General features: G+C 33.6%; 1 protein-coding gene across 1 annotated transcript in view; it reads left to right on the top strand.

Annotated features, from left to right (window-relative positions):
- Mesr6 (misexpression suppressor of ras 6) overlaps positions 1–15,771 on the top strand; it is a 227,755-nt gene extending 211,984 nt beyond the window's left edge. Inside the window, exon 7 of the mRNA XM_072888814.1 lies at positions 13,466–15,771. Coding sequence (XP_072744915.1) covers positions 13,466–13,700 — 235 coding nt within the window. The 3' untranslated portion in view covers positions 13,701–15,771. The remainder of the gene's footprint in view (positions 1–13,465) is intronic.
- The last annotated feature ends 1,023 nt before the right edge of the window (positions 15,772–16,794 follow it).

Genomic DNA, 16,794 nt, shown 5'->3' with positions numbered 1-16,794 from the left:
AATTTTATTTTAATTAATATTTTAATTTATATTTAGATAAGACACGTAGAAAAATTGTTACATTTTTTTTATATGCAAACTATAAATTTTGATTCGCTATACAGTATTTGTGTCAAACAAATTACATATGCAATTAAGTGTTTATTAAGTTTGAGATTGATATATCATAATATACAAGAAGAAAAAATATAAGAATATAAGTTTTTTATTTCTAAAAATCTTTTCGATTGCTAATATAAAAATTAAATTTTTTAATATTTTTATAACAAATAATATTTTTTAAAACGAAATAAGTATTCTGCCACATGTATTTTATTTATAAAAATATAGAAAAGAGAGATATATGCGTGTTTACTCTCTGATTCGTTCTCGTATGTTGTGTTTTACAGAAGAGCTTGCGTAAATTACATTGTCGAATAAATCCGCGTGTTACAAGAGCGTGGCATAAATTGTGAAATCGTGTCGCCGAGAGGCGAGGTAGAAGCAACGTAAGCAATAAAACGCGCGTTTATTTATGCGCTTCATGCCGAAACGGCGAATCGATATTTTGTGTGAATTCTCGTGGAAAAAGGATGGTACCCTCATGCAATGGCTTCCGTTGTATCAATTTTCCGCGTCGTTCAGTTTCTTTCTTAGTGTGGTTTTTGTTATATAAATCAAACATGTAAGAGAACAAATCGCTATACTATGCTATATATATAAAATTACGATATATATATTTACATCTAATGATAAGAATATCGCATTAATAGATATCTACCTGTTGTTGCATATTTATTTTATATAAATTTCTACTTCTCAGGCTTTCAAATTTTACTTGCTTGTTAAAATGCGAAGAACGAAATATAATAACAATCTTATTTCAGAAAATTCAAATTGTCAGATAATGATCACTCTCCTCTATTGTCTGAAGAAAGTAGAATGAATCAATTTACTTGATAATATATCATTCAAGAAAATATAATTACGTGAGGATAATTATTTTCGAGTTAACATTGATATTAAGTTCAAACATATAAAAATAAATGGTAAACGAATTTTTCATGCATAACCTGATTCATTCGTTAATATCATTATTCATCTACTGCTTGTCAGTTATATTCTCATGTCTAACAATTATTATTTATAACGTATATGCAAATATTTTGCTGCAAACTTTTTACAGAGATAATTTGTTATTTTGTATATTATTGTTGTTTTATTCTCTGTTTTATACTTTGGATAATTGTATATATTTATTATTTTTATGATACAACACGTGTGTTTTATTGAAAAATAAAAAATGCTTTTATTATCATTCGAGATGTTAATTTCTATAGCCGCTCGTGGTTTTATGCTCATTCAGCATCTTCCACATATAAAAAAATTAATCTTCTGTATGAACCATCCATCTCTAGAGAGAATATTCTGCAAACATATTCTGCATAAAAAGAAAGCTCCCGCTTGCTTCGCAACAGAGGATCCCGAGAACATTTACCGCGGCGAACTGTGTTCGTTTCCTCGCAACGACGCGCTCTCCGTGAGAATCTCTTCCATTATCTCGCACGTCTCTCCTGCATCAATGCATGACGTCATAAGTGAGAGGGAAGAACAGGAGAACGGAGCGCGACGCGAATGCGAGGGATGAAAAGTCAAGAGGGAGAAACGCACGGGCGCTGGGAAGACGGTGGCGAAGTGTGGCGAGAAGGGTTGGACGCGAGGAGAGAGTTCAGGGAGAGGGTGAGGAGGGTGGGGAAGTGGGGGCTAGAGGGTGCCTCACATCGGGAGGCGGATGAAACGTAGTTGGTTCGTATCAGCATAATGTAGATACCAACTCCTTGCTTCTTCCGAGAGTTTCGAGGTTCCGGAGGGCGGGTGACTCCAGAATACGATCTGCGGGTGAATTGAGAGGAGGGAGGGGGAAAGGGTGAGGTAGGGAGTGGATGAAATTGAAATGGAACTACCCGAAGGAACAGACGGCCCCGCGGGTTTCCGAACCCGGCGAAAGATTAAAACGCGACCGAATGGATGCGAAGGAAAGTTTTACTATGCGACCTCCCCTTCCTCTGCATTGCCGAACTATGCGCCGGCCGTACCGGAGGGGTACCGATTCCAGAATATCTGAAAGCTTTCCGTACGAAGTTTGGGATACGTTTTTAAGGTAAAGACCATGTATAAATGTAAGAGATACAGCGCTGCTCTTGTGGCGGAGAAACTCTGGAAGAACTATCGGTTTTATCGGTATAGTTGATGTTAGTCAAGCTAATACGATCTCACGATGTTTCTTTCTTCATAATTGTTTGCGACAAATTAAATACTAGTAAAATAACAAAATTATGCTAAACAAAATATGGAAATTTTTTTAAAATTATATAGATATTCCCTTGATACAGTATTTCATGCTTAACTAAATAATAATATATTTTCCACACATTACAATAAAAAATATTATAAACGTAAAAGTTTATAACACGATTATTCATTTTGAAATTATATTTCTTTAAACAATTTATTATACGTACAATAATTTTATTTAAATATTACAGAAAACTTCTTGAAATTAATGTACCGCGTTACTTCAAGAGAAATTCCACGGAAAGAATATGCACTCTTTTAATTTCTCTGTCCTTACTTCCCATCCCAGTCTTTCATTCTTTCCATCGTTGTCCGAGAAAGGCGAGCGCGTGGCGGTGTGAAATGAAATTAATTATGAGAACGTCTCAACAGGTGGGTGTAGGCGTCTTTAATCTCCTCCCTCTGCCTCGTTGCTCGTCTCTCTCTCTCTCTCTCTCTCTTTCTCTCTCTCTCCTCCCTCTCCCCCTCTCCCCTTTCGCTCTCTCTGTTTATCTCTCTTTCTTCTAAAAGAAGCTTCCACGTTGGAAAATGAGGTTCGATACTTTGGCCCACATTTAGTGCACATTTGGAAAATATTAACATTCTAATCATCATTCTTCTCAACACTCATAATCACGAGTTGATAACTACAATAATCCGAAACAGTGTCGCAACGACAAACGAATTTGTTTGAAGACGTACTTTATTTAATTCATCACCTAGTACATTTTACATAAAATGGAATAACATGGAAATAATATATAAATGGAATAACTTGTATATATATATATATATATATAGAGATAATAATAAGAAACTAACGTAAAAATGCGGTAAAACCGCGATAGTCGTGTTGTGACCCCGATATAAAATTTAAACAAAGTTACCTAGCCGCCGGATGTCGTCGGCTCCTTCCCGTCTTAACCCCGACGATGCTTCTCGAAAAGTTCCCCAAGGAAAAACAGCCTTTGTGTCTGCACGCGGGGCGTCAAAGTTTTTACTTCGGCGAATGCATATATGCAGATTTATGCGGTCTTCCTCGCGCGCGCAAGCGAAAGGGGCAACCGAAGAAAACGCGGTGCCCGAGACTTTCCCACGTTCAGCATCGACGTGAAAAGTCTACCTTACCCGCGTCAAGATGAGGCAGGTGTTTAACGATGCGGACGGTGACACGTATCGATGGCCATTAATATTCGTACAAAGGGAACGTGTGCGGTATGGGACACCGTTACGGCGTAATAATAATAGCAGCCCCTCCTCGCGCGAAAGCACTCGATTTTTAGGCAAATTTATAGATCATTGATACTTTGTCAATGTCCAGGATCGGTAAACAAACCGGATCCCGCCGACATTTATACACTACAGCTTAATAGTTTTATAATCACATAGGAGAAGGGCGAAAAGTAGTACAATCGCAAAATAAAATCTTTAATCTCTAAACGATGGGAAATTAAGTTGAAATAAACATTGTTTTGATTGTGATAAAGAAATATGATGTATAAATATTTATATTATATACTTAATTTGAGAATTATGTTTTACTATTTATATCATTATGTTCTAAAACATTTAGTTATTATTATAATTTTACTTGTAGATTGTTAATTTATATAAAAATTCAAAATAATTTAAAAATAAAATACGAATGATCCAATTATATCATAAGTATATATAACTAATTTTTATAATATTATTTTACAATTTAAATACTTCTCTTTAACTTGTCTTCTTCTCCCGCCAGTGTATAATTTTATTTCCAGTGTTATATCTTATCGCATTTTAGATAAATTATAAACTGCTAAATTGACAAAAAATAATTATAAATTTTTAAGATTCAAATTTTCATTTTTATTATGAATTAGACATTTATAATCGACTTATGCTTAAATCAAATAGTGAAGAAAATAATTTATGAGTTGGATATTATTACGTCATTAGAGAACAACTTTCAATTAGAAATATTTTGCTCAATTTGCGAGAAAGATAAGATGCATTAGCTAAACTTTATTAGAGAATATCGCACAATTCTTTACATGAAAAACATGGGAAGGATTCCTTGCTCGGTCTGATTTCTTGTATTTCTTGGCGCTCGTCGTCTCTTTCCCTCCCTTCCCCGTCGTTTCCACGTCCTTTCTCTCCCTCTTTTTTTTCTTTCCCCTTCCTCTCTTTCTCTCACATCCACCCACGATCAATAGTGTGTATTCTTGATGCGCACACATTGTATCCAAAGATACAGATACGCGCGCGCATATGTGTGTATGTATACATATATAACTACGCTCATAACGCCAAAAATATTGAAAATATTTTAATTACTGATTTTACCAGTAGTCGCAAGTAACTTCAAATTAATTTTGACACTTTGCAAATAACTTTAAATTAATTTTGACACAAGTTGCATGCACAAAGTTTACGATGGATACGCACAAATAGAACGATTGCTTTTGATAATTGGAAGTTTTCCTATCAAAATTTAATTGGATAATATTTTTTCACCATTTTTGTAATTTATTTGCAAATTAATTTGTATGTACATTATTTAGTAAATAATTTAATTATGTATATATTTTATTCCTGGGAAATATAGTTTTTTTCCTGGGAAACATTACAAAAAAATATAAATAGAAATTTTTATGCTTTCGGTATACGTATCTTAACGGATCATAAATAATTTCTATATCACAGAATTCTAGTCCGAGAGAGAGAGGCGTTTTTAAGAAAATTAAAAAAAGTAAATAAATTATTTAGAAAAATATTCTTTACCGCATCGTGAGAAAAACTTTTGCATACGTCATATATTTGCGTTACGCGTAAAAAATATATATATATTTTTTTTTCTATATATATACATATATATATATATATGGATAAAATTAAAATAACCTTCTTTGTCTTCGCCTATCATCGCGCGATGGTAAGTAGAAAGCGAAAGAGTAAAAGGGCGAGAAGAAGAAGGGAAAATCCGAAAAGGGGGAAAAATCAACACGAACACTGGAGAAGCGAGAACAAGGAACTATAGCGGGAACTTTTATCCTACCGGCATCACCGAATCGAAAGCTTTTTCTAGCTTTCAAGCTTTTATACGCTTGCCCTCTGTCGACGAAAGCTTGCGCAAAATGTAAATCGCATTTTTACTTTGTACACATGCATAGTTATGCGTATTTATGCAATTCAGTGTTTTCCAGTTTCCACAATTAATTTACAATTTATTTTACAAAATTACAATTTGCATTATTGTTATCATCTTTTGTTAACTATTTTATTGTAATAATATTATACTGATATAATATTGCTATCTTGCTTATCTAAATTATGATGTCACTAGTAACTATAAAAAAACAATAACGATTTTGTCGTATTTCTAATCAATAATTTCAGTTTTTACTTATATGCGACCAATTTCCCTAAATTCTTATACATCATATCAATAATAATTCTAAATATTGTGTCACGCATTCGCTCTAATATAGCGATAACGATCATCTTACACCTTGGTTCGCTTCAGCTCACTTTCTCGCGAGTTCTTTTCTCTTCCTGCGAGCTGGTTTTTGCGGCGTTCTGTTCGCGCCCTCGGATGCCGGTGATGAATGAATCTTGGCGAATCTCCAGGATGGCGGGTGGAAAAAAGATATCCCAGCCCATGCAGGAATTACTCGAAGACGATGACGTTGCAGGGGTAAGGGGGCTGGGCCGAAAGAAGAAACGACAACACGAGCGGTCGGGGGTGCATGGAAGGTAAAGAGAACGGGAGAAGTGTCTGCCGACGACGTCGGCATTTCGTATGATTGATCGAAGCCTCTATAGCTCAGGCAGATGATCGTTAATGATATCTATCGGCTGAGAACCCGATCCATTATTAACGTTGTCATCAATAACATCTTTTCCACGAGCCTTCTCCACCTTCGTGCTTCTTGAAACGCGATATAGGAAATGTAGGGAGAACCGTCAATAAGAGGAGAGAAGAGTGCCACTTTTGAAAATTACGCAAAACTGTTTCAGAAAATAACACTTTTACAGGGTTAAATAAATCGTATCTGTCCTCGCCGAAACACAAATTACATTATTAATAAATATAAATATAAAAATAATTACTTTTTTTAAAAAAGATATTTAAAGATACTATTTTTTCATTATTTATAAAATTCTGTATTTTATAATATATCGTTTATTATATTGCATCTGCATAAAGAGTATATTTTTGTTTACAAACAAATTTATTTTTAGAAATTATTATTTCAAGTAATCAGAATAATTATCAAGTTTTGTATCGGAATTTATTTTATTCTACACAATCGATCTTACATATTAATCGTACATCAATTTTATTTAATTTTATCTGTACTATCTTTCTGTAACTATCCTCTGAAACTATATTTATGCGTCTCGATTTGAATGATAACTAAAGGTAGACTTGGTCGACAGATTTAAAAGAGAAACATATGCCGAGAATCCGAAAAGAGAGGTAGGCGTCGCGACGCCTTGGATCGATCGGAGTGCGCGCTCAACTCCAGACCAACATGGACCCGGATTTACGGGGCTGAATTGAGTGGAAAAAACGAGAACACAGTACAAAAAAAAAAGGATACGAGTTTCGTCCTATAAACTTGTACGCGCGAACACGCCGGTGTCCAGCTACGCGCATAAATTCAACAGAACCATATTAACTCTGGAAAAACTCCAGGTTCTCTCTTTTACATGCGCTACCAAAATAACATTTTTTACTCGTGATATTATGAAAGGAACAAGTAATTTGTATAAAAAAAATTTCGCCATTTACTATTATGCAACTGCCCTGTTTATAAGCATATTAAATAATTATACAAGAATTAATCGAATTAAAGACAGCTCGTCATACAATATTATTCAACGCTAAAGTATTTTAAATGTACATATTAATATTTCTAAATGTTTTAAAGAAATTTTCAAAATTTATTTATTTGTAAAAAACATTAATTTTTTTAACAGAAAAATGTAATAAAAATTAGAATATCTTTGTCTCTTTTTCTTGTTTTCTCAAAATTTTCCTATATATTTATTGATGACTATAATTTTATTGCAAAGAAGCTAATTGAAAGCCGTGTGAGTAAAAATAAAAATGTATATAAATGTCGATGGATGTTTTATTTCGTTGGCTTCAATAGAAATTCATTGAATGAAAAATATAATTGACATTTTTACGAAATTTATTAAGCAATGATTGCAATATGGCGCATTTATGGCATACAGCTTAATAAAACTTCTCACGCAAAACAGTTACCTTTTATTTTTTATCGTACGAGCATTCTCGATGCAATAGCGTCGAAAGGAAGAAGAGCCCTAACCGAGTAATGGGGTGTCGCCGGCAGTCGCGCATTTATAATTTCTGTCCCCAATCCACCCCACGGCCATTCTTCCTCTTTCGTTCTTTCTCTCTTGCAGACTGCTAACATGAAACAATTGCTTTCTGCACTGCAGAAAGGAACAAAACTGTCTGGAGTGGCGCAGGCAGGTCGACTGAAAAGCGCAAGATGAGCTATCGCGATGTCTCAAGAACTCAATAGCGTTACTCTCTGTTCGGTAAACAAAAAACAGGATGTTCTTTTTCGAAACTGTGCAATTATTGGATCCTAAAAAATATTCAGTAACTACTCGTTAAATCATAAATCTGAAGAAAAAAAAAGATACAGAGGGAAGGGTATTTATTTATAAAGAAACTATTATTTAATTAATTATTTTTTTTTATCATAATGTACAATGTATTTAATTATGACCAATAGGTTGAACAGTACATTAAATGTAAATAAAATTAATAAATTATAACAAATGTCAATTAATCAGTCTATCAGACGCGACTTTGCTTCATGTTGTTAGTCAACTGATCACCAATTAGTAAATACTAATTTAATAAATACTGTCCACCAATATTTAGTAAAATTTTTAGAAAGATTCAAACATATTTAGCCAAGTTTAATAAACGTTTGACAATCAAGCACTGACAGTTAATTTTACTTAAAATTAGTTAGACATATAATATTTATCATTATATAATATTTCGTGATCATCGAAAGAACAGGTATAGTTTTACAAATATGATTATATAAATCAATTTTTTATAATATCCTGAAGAATTATACGTTATTATTTAATCATATAAAGACAGAAAAAATTTAAGAACTGTATAAGATAAAAGGTTCATTTTTGCTTCAAATTTTCAATTAGGAATACATGTAGAATATTGGAAAAATTCAGATATCTTTATTCGATGCAAAGAAAATGCGAAAAGTTCTTTATATAATAGATGTTTAGATCGAAACACATTACCTTAATTTACGACCGACGTCTTCGGGAGAGAAGCTTCCGCGGCGAGAGTTGTAGAACAGAACAAAACGGCACAAGCTGCGTGGCGTGTCCGGTCGTCGAAGCCGTTGGCCCGCGAAACTCGTTTTGACTTAATTTATGCATCGCGGCCCGAGCGTGCGCGCCCCACCTCGATCTTCGAGGCCCCTTTTGTGCAGTTATTAATGCGCCCGGGCCACTTCATTTTCACCCTACGGCATGCACGCTGGTGCACAGCGCGGCGTCAGGACGAATGCATCCGTCGTCTCCTACCTGCCGTTCTTCCGTACCCGGACCGATTCGTTCCCGCGTATGCAAATCGGATCGCGTCGATATGAGAGAGAGAGAGAGAGAGAGAGACGACCGCGCCGGGAAAAAACGAGAGAGGAGAGATTCTTTCAGTATACATCTGCCGACGTCGAACAATCGTCGGAAAAATAATAACTGTTTTTACAGCAGAGAGAATACATTGCCGGGCGTCAGAGTCGGCTCCTCCTAGCAAGGTCGATCGGCAAGTTTCGAGTACGCTCTCTGCGAGAGTACTTTTGACGAGGTCAAAGGTTCGTTAACCCTTTGTGGTCCTAAAGTCGTTTCACAATGATTTATGGCAATCCTATAATTATTTTTCCAAACAGACAAAGCGGTAAATAATTATACCAAGTAAATTCTTTATCAATATCAGAATAAAATTTTGCATTTATCTTGTGACAGACTAAAATTCTTCTTATTCTCAGATTGTAAGTATAAATATGTAACGTATTTTCATATGTTATATCTGAAAAGAAACAAACTTTCATGACTAAAGACTAAAGTAAGACAAATAAAAACAAAATAAAAATAAAATACAAATATACTAACAATTAAATATAAATTATATATATTTTAATTATTCTATATTAATTTCGAGTAAGTCGGGATAAAAGAAAATTTATATTAAAAATGCAGTTATATTTAAATTTCTTGTAACTAGTTTGTGGGAGGACCATTTATATCCTGAGCGCCTTTCACGGGGAAATATATGAAAGCAATCAACTCGGCATGATACTAAATTCTAATTTATTCTGGCAATTTGATCATTGCTGCCACATATTGGCACGGAAACTTATTTTATCGCGTTTATAAATCTCTTAGAAGCGGCTTAACGCGCCGTAATCGAGAACGTGAGATATTTTCTAATGTGAACATTATGTTAGATTTGAGAATCACTGAATATGGCAAAACAGATATCTGTATTACCCCCTTGTAGTCGATAATAGGGGTAGCTGTAAGCATAAGGGTTGTCTGCAGAATCTAATCCATGGATGAACGATGTGCGTACCCTCTGTTAAGGGGTGCTTGAAACTTATTTATTTTTTGTAGTCGGTAAAAACTTGTATGTGCAGGATATATAGGGTGTAACAAGAATACTGGATACTATTTAATACAATAATTTGATTTTTGATTGAAAATAATTCGAAAAGAATATAGACTTTATCTTGACGTAACAAAATTAAATTTCATTTTTAGATTTTATATAAATATAATAAATATAGGAAAATAAATGGAAATAATTTCTATAGTTTTTTATTTAAAAATTTAATTGCGAGGCTAAACTAAATTAAATTAAAAGATATAATTTTTTACAATTTGTACATAATTAATATTATGTAACATTTTTTGTTTTGTAAATTATAAGTAATAAATCTCTTATTAAATCTAAAATTAATTTATTAAATTTCTGTCTCTTTTTCTCTAAGTTTATTAAATTTCATATGAAGTTATGGAACTATTTTTAAAATTTATTGCTCATTATATTTAATGTACCATATCTGTAAAGTGAACAAATTGCGAAAAATAGAATAGTTACTGTAAATATTAATTGTACTGTATGTATTAAAATAGAAGATATTTTTTAAATTATACTACAATCAATTATTAAAAATTAATATTGCACTGAAAACAGAAAAAAATTGATATAAATTAGTAAAAAGTATAATTTTTTATATATTTTTGAAAATAGTTTTAAAGATTAAATATATACACGCTTAAAGACATAAGATATTCAGATAGGACACTAATTATGAGTCCTTGTTCTCTTGTTCGAGTGAAACACAAGTCCCAGATTATCTTACACGTTAATTACGCAGTAATTAACTCTCATCGTCTTTGTCTCGGTGTCATCAGATGCGAAACTAAGTAATGGAAAGCCGATAGGGCGCGATTTTACTTTCTTAAAGCAGAATTTCCCACAAGCCCGAATCGCCGCCATCGATGTGGAATAAAAAGTGATGATGGCGTTTATCGACCCTCCTACATCCAACCCTGCAACCCCCCAAAAAAGACGCAACAAAATACGACGTTGCTGGTTCTAACCCGACGCCATTAAAACTTAATTTCATGCCTGTTACTCGCCTGTACTTTTAACGATCCCGATAAATGGACAACATCAGTTTTTGATGTGTAACAATTTCGACAAATTTGTCAACGTGTAGCTTGACTCATAAATCCTTTCACTGTAAATTTATAATATTTATTTTATCTTTGTTTTAGAACTATTGTAAGCAATTGAAAATGAAAAGTTTTCCAAGAACAAAATTCTTAAAACATTAATAAAAAATCTCATTGCTAACTTAAACTCTTAAGAAATTTTTTTTTTAATTTTAAATTGAAACTTAAAAATGTTGAACGATTTTTGTTAAGAGAAAATTGATACTTTTAGAGAAGTCTCTTTATCATTACGATTAGTAATGAGAAAATATATGTTATGAAAATAAAATCTTATTTTTTATTTAATATGATGAATGAAAGATATTACTTTAATAGATTTTTAATTTATAGTTTTGTTAAGTTTAAAATTATATCAAAAGATTTTATTTCAAAAAATATTATTTCAAAATCCTACATCTATAAAGCGAAAACTTATATATATATATAACTAGACTTTTTAAAAACACTAGCCTACAAGATTCGGGGCGTTTTAAAAAATTAATCAGTCATTAGAAAAAAAAACTTATAATTGGAAAGATTAATAACTAATAAAACGATAACTTATTTATATATGAAATATTTCCAGAATCAAAGTTAATATTTAATTAGTGTGAGCTATGCGGATTTAAGCTAAAATGCCAAACTAAAGCAGTGTCAATGACTTTTTAGGGGGTTTCAATGCTTGCGGTATATGAAATAGGTCAACTGAAACAGGTAACCGAATGCATTTTCAGCAACAGGTATTGATACCCTATTATTCTCGCGCCATCGATTCGATTGGACCTGACCCTCACGTGGCAGGTACGTGACACGCGCTCAGGTAAAAATCACTACAGGTAGACATCGATTACCATGATTGTATTGCTACACTTGAAACGTCAACATTTAGTAACTTTAGACGTCATTTCTTAAGCTTTAACATCCTAAAATGGCTATAAAGCTTATTGTTAAATATATTTATAAATCTTATTCGCGAAAGCGAATACAAACTTGATAAATAAAAGAATATATTATTTTCATGCATATCATTTGCACACTATCAGTATTTAAAACTTGAAATAATATAATTGTAATTTAAATATTGCAAAGAAATGACTTTATTACGATATCTTTTCTAGTACTCTTACACTTTTACATACGTTACGCAGATTTTTATGAACCTGATACTAAAGATAAAATAAAAAATTTTAATATTTAAAATATTTAAAATATTTTTTAGTATATCATAGCAAGATTTATAATATTATTCACAACACATTGAAATAAAAAAGAATGCGAGAAATAAAATTTTGAACGGAATATATAATTTTATTTTTAAAATTTATAACCTCGAGTTATTTCTTATCGATTATTTATGAATTTAAATATCTGCGAAAATAAAAAGTTCTAACACTTGTAATATTTAATACAAATATTGAAATAATGTAAAGAGATACGAAAGACGCCATTACACGAACGGAAATGCGACTTGTATTTCTGGACGAAGGACCACCCTCTAAACTCCACCCTTACCGCCCTCATTCAATGTACAATGAGTTATACAATGCGTGTTCTATTATTCGAAGGTCAGTAAAAATTTATGAATTATCTGTTTTAACAATAATTAGCATTATAGCATTTACCTTTATCTGTTATTTGAAAAAAAAGATCTTTTCTTACACAAGTAAATTTGATAGAAAGAATTATATTATTCACAAAAGTTGATATACTAAAAATAATATCTATAAATATTAAAATGTGTGTATGAAAATAGAGCAACTACCTAAAAAATTAATCATCTACTTTTTAAGAACTATTTAATCATCTTTTTTCTTCTATTCATTATTTTTAATCTAATAAAATAAAATACATAAGAAATAATTTTTGTTAGATAATATTGTAAACTTGATTGTTTATCGATTAAAATTTTTTTCAAAATCTTATTGTAGAGATAGCATGCATATTACATAAATCAGATAAAATGTATCGCAGGAAAAAAAAATAAATATAAAAAATATTTTTATTAAGAAGCGTTATAATATTTTGTATAAATAAAAAGAAACAATTTTTTTTCTTTCATTTTAATGTAATATATTCATTATTTGGTATCAATAGTATGCATTTGGTATCGGTATTATGCATAATAAAAATGACTAATTATTTTATTCATTTTATGTATTTAATCCATGATGTGTATTATTATGTAGATAAGAATTCAGGATTGCTATAATAAAATAATAAAGATTTCTCATTGCATATCAAAAGCATATTAAATAAAATGATTATCGAGAGAATGAATTCTGATAACATATTTCTCAACGGGAAGAAAAAGGAAGAGAGATCGCGCTCTCGGATGCGTCCGCTAATTAACGATAATGCACTTATTCTTCAGAAAATTCCATGGAGAGGCGCGGGTCCGTCCATCCTGCACTCTGATCATCACGATATCGGTTTGCAGCCGCGATCTTCCAATTAAGGGCAATTTCGAAATTTCCCGAGGCGGCTCGTCTCGGGAAATATTCCTCTCAGAGCTATCGTCTGCGAGGAACGGAGACGGGGTGGCAACGCCGGAGAAATCGCTCGGGCGCAATAAGTCAAATCTTGTTTGCGAGTCGGTGCCTAGTTAGGACGACTGACCGGGTCTGCCGTGTCGAGGGTTCGACGCGCGGAGATGGGCTCGGCGAGAGGAACAAGAGAGGGTGAACCTCGAAACGAGTCGACGGACGGGGAGATTGAAGCACCGGAGAAGAGCGGCCGGCGAGGGGCGGGAAGGTGAGTGCGCGAGTACCTCCTCATCGACCGTATAATTAAACCGGGCGCTGATTAAAAAAGTTACCGTGGCCGTAAGATCATTACAGGGCCTCCGATCCCTCCCGCTATTCTCCATCCTCTGGCCCTCCGCGAGGGCCGAGGTGCGTTCCTCACTCTTGCTCTCGGTTCTCCGAGGGTTGTGGCCTCTTCCTACGCGCGTGGTTTGCCCGGCGAATTCAGACGCCGTGTTTTTCAGCCCCGCGAAGAGCCCGCAGACGGAGAAAGTCGACTGGTTATCTTGTTGTCTCCATTAGTTTTTCTCCATCGCGACATCGTCGCGCATGTAACGCGCTCGGTAGACTTATCTTAAATGCATAAATTTCTTTACTAGAAAAAAATTACATGATGATATGAGAAGGAAAAAAGGATGATATAAAAATGAAAAACATTGGCAGAAAATATAAAATATGAAGATAAAAAATATAACTAAAAATACAGCTAAAGAACAAAAGATAGAGGAATTTTTTCGTACAGCTGTTATTTTAAAAGATATTGACATATTATGTATCTAAAAATATGCCGAATAAAATGTATCATACAGTTGAACTTTAATCAACTATCTTTGATTGATGAAGCATAATTATTTTATGACATGATGTTCAGATTCGCACGTAATAAAATTTTAACTCAAATTACTTATATTCTTAAGAATTAATTATGCTTTTAAATGAATTTATTAGGCTTATTATCTTTTAAATTCAATCGCAAATATTGAATAAATATCTTGACAAAGGTCTCACGTTTATATAGAATCTAATTAAAATATCAAGCTAATAAATAATTGAATGAAGCATTATACGGTACTCGCGAATACCATAAAAGACACTGATTAAGATTCCAAAACATTCACTGAATTAAAGATATCAATGTGCATACATTATTAAATTTACTGCATAACGCGGATATGAAGAATAGAATAATGTTGAAAGCATCGTATAAGTTTTATCGTTTTTCACTCTTGAATGAGCAAATCCCTCTGATTCAACCTCTTGAAAATTTCTAGAGGAGAAAAAGTTAGACAACAGACCGCTGTTACCCCTATTCATTTCCTTCATTATGCGGACTAATGCGGATCGTTGTAGTCGCATCATGACTCGGTTGTTCTTGCAAACACGTGGTGAATATTTCTTACAGTTTCGCCAATCATCGTGTTAAGAGGCAATAACATTTTCTTCAAATAACTTAATATAAATTTTTAAATGTGCTTAACACTCTTATTAATATTTAAATATGTTACATATCTCTAAGTAAGTCTCAAAAATACCTGAAAAAAATTTGAAAATGTCGTTGAAAAAATTTAGATTTTCATTTTGGAAAAAAAGAAACTCTCCCAAATATATGTAAATAACGAGTCGTGCTTTTATTATACATATATTGTGTACACAATATGTATATGAAAAGACACGTGAACAGTTTCTGAATTTCTCTATAAATTTCAGTGAAGGCATTTTTAGGTAATAAATTTTTCTGTGGCAACTTCAAAATAAAAAAATAGGATCGATCATCTATTAATAGAAGACACAATTAAAAAATAATACTATAGCCATACAAGTGATATCGCCAACATTACATTCCATTACAAGTAGTAAATTTTTTTTGCAAAGCGTGTTGCGAGGATTTCGGGGAGCTTGCTAGCGTAACCTCCGCGCCCCTTTTCTCGCTTTGTGTCCGGGTGTAGCCGCTCGTCTCTCCGCCACTGATGGAAACTTTCTTAAAATTCAATATGAGCCTTGCGGGCATCCCTACGAGTCCGGGTCGCCACCCCCGGCGAACGAGCCCCTTCGGCCGATGGCGGCGGAGCCTGGTTACCATGGCGATTCTTTTGCTTGACAGGTGGCTGCAACCACCACTACCGCCGCCGCCACCGCCGCCGCCAGCCACCCTCTCTACTCCCCCCCACTTCCTTCGAACTCGTCCATTCTGCCTGCCACGGTTACGACGAACCAATCGCACATAGCGAAAAAATATTCAATCACGCGTCAAGAACCCGGCCGGTGACGGTGGTGGTAGTGGAGGAGAGAAAGAGAGAAAGAGAATCGAATCGCCCCCTCACGACCGCCATCCCCCTTGCCGACGATGGGGACGAAGGTCGATGGCGGTGGAGGTCGAACCGCCCCGTTCCACTGCTTTCTCTCCCCCGTCCTCCTCCATTTCTCCCTGCCAAGTACGATGGAATAATAAAATGCCTCGGATTACATATTCAAAATCAATGGCTCCGTACCTTCGACGTACGAACCGGGGTGGGTGGGTGGGATCTACCTCCTTCCATTGGACTCGGACCCCCCGGGTTTGTGCATCGGAGAAAAGGGTGGATGGGAGCTATGGACGGGGAAAATTCCGCGGCCGACATTTTAAGCAACCACATTGTCGTTACCAATTAATTCTCTTCTTGGACGTCTCTTTTATTTCTATGGTGAGTCTCACGATTTCGAGAGATTTCGACCTTCTTCTTAAGGGATGTTAGCTTCGAAGAGCAAACTCATTCTATCCCCAAGTGGCACAATTCATCCGAAACAGGGTTTCTAGGAAATCTTGCATAAAATATATTATTTATTTTTTACAATTGAAATATTATTCTTAAATATTTTTTTAGATTATATTTCTATAATTTACTTTGTCTCATTGCCTTTTTATGAAAAGTATACAATTTTAAAATCTTTTAGTATTTTTTAATTTTTATTGAATAGTTTTTTATTTAAAATAAACATCTCGATATATATTACGTAAATTTAATTAATGCAAAATAAAATTAATTTTTAAAATCTTATTTGATTTACGAAATGATGAATCACAATGAAAGATTAAGTGATGATAGAATAAGTAAATAATAATAGTCATTTAAACGTAAACATAGAATTTTAATTTATGTAAATATCGATCTTTTTCAGTTTAGTGAGAACATGAAAACAA

Source organism: Anoplolepis gracilipes, chromosome 3 (genome assembly GCF_047496725.1).
Source record: "Anoplolepis gracilipes chromosome 3, ASM4749672v1, whole genome shotgun sequence".
NCBI lineage: Eukaryota > Metazoa > Arthropoda > Insecta > Hymenoptera > Formicidae > Anoplolepis > Anoplolepis gracilipes.
This window is presented reverse-complemented; position numbering and strand designations above follow the sequence as displayed.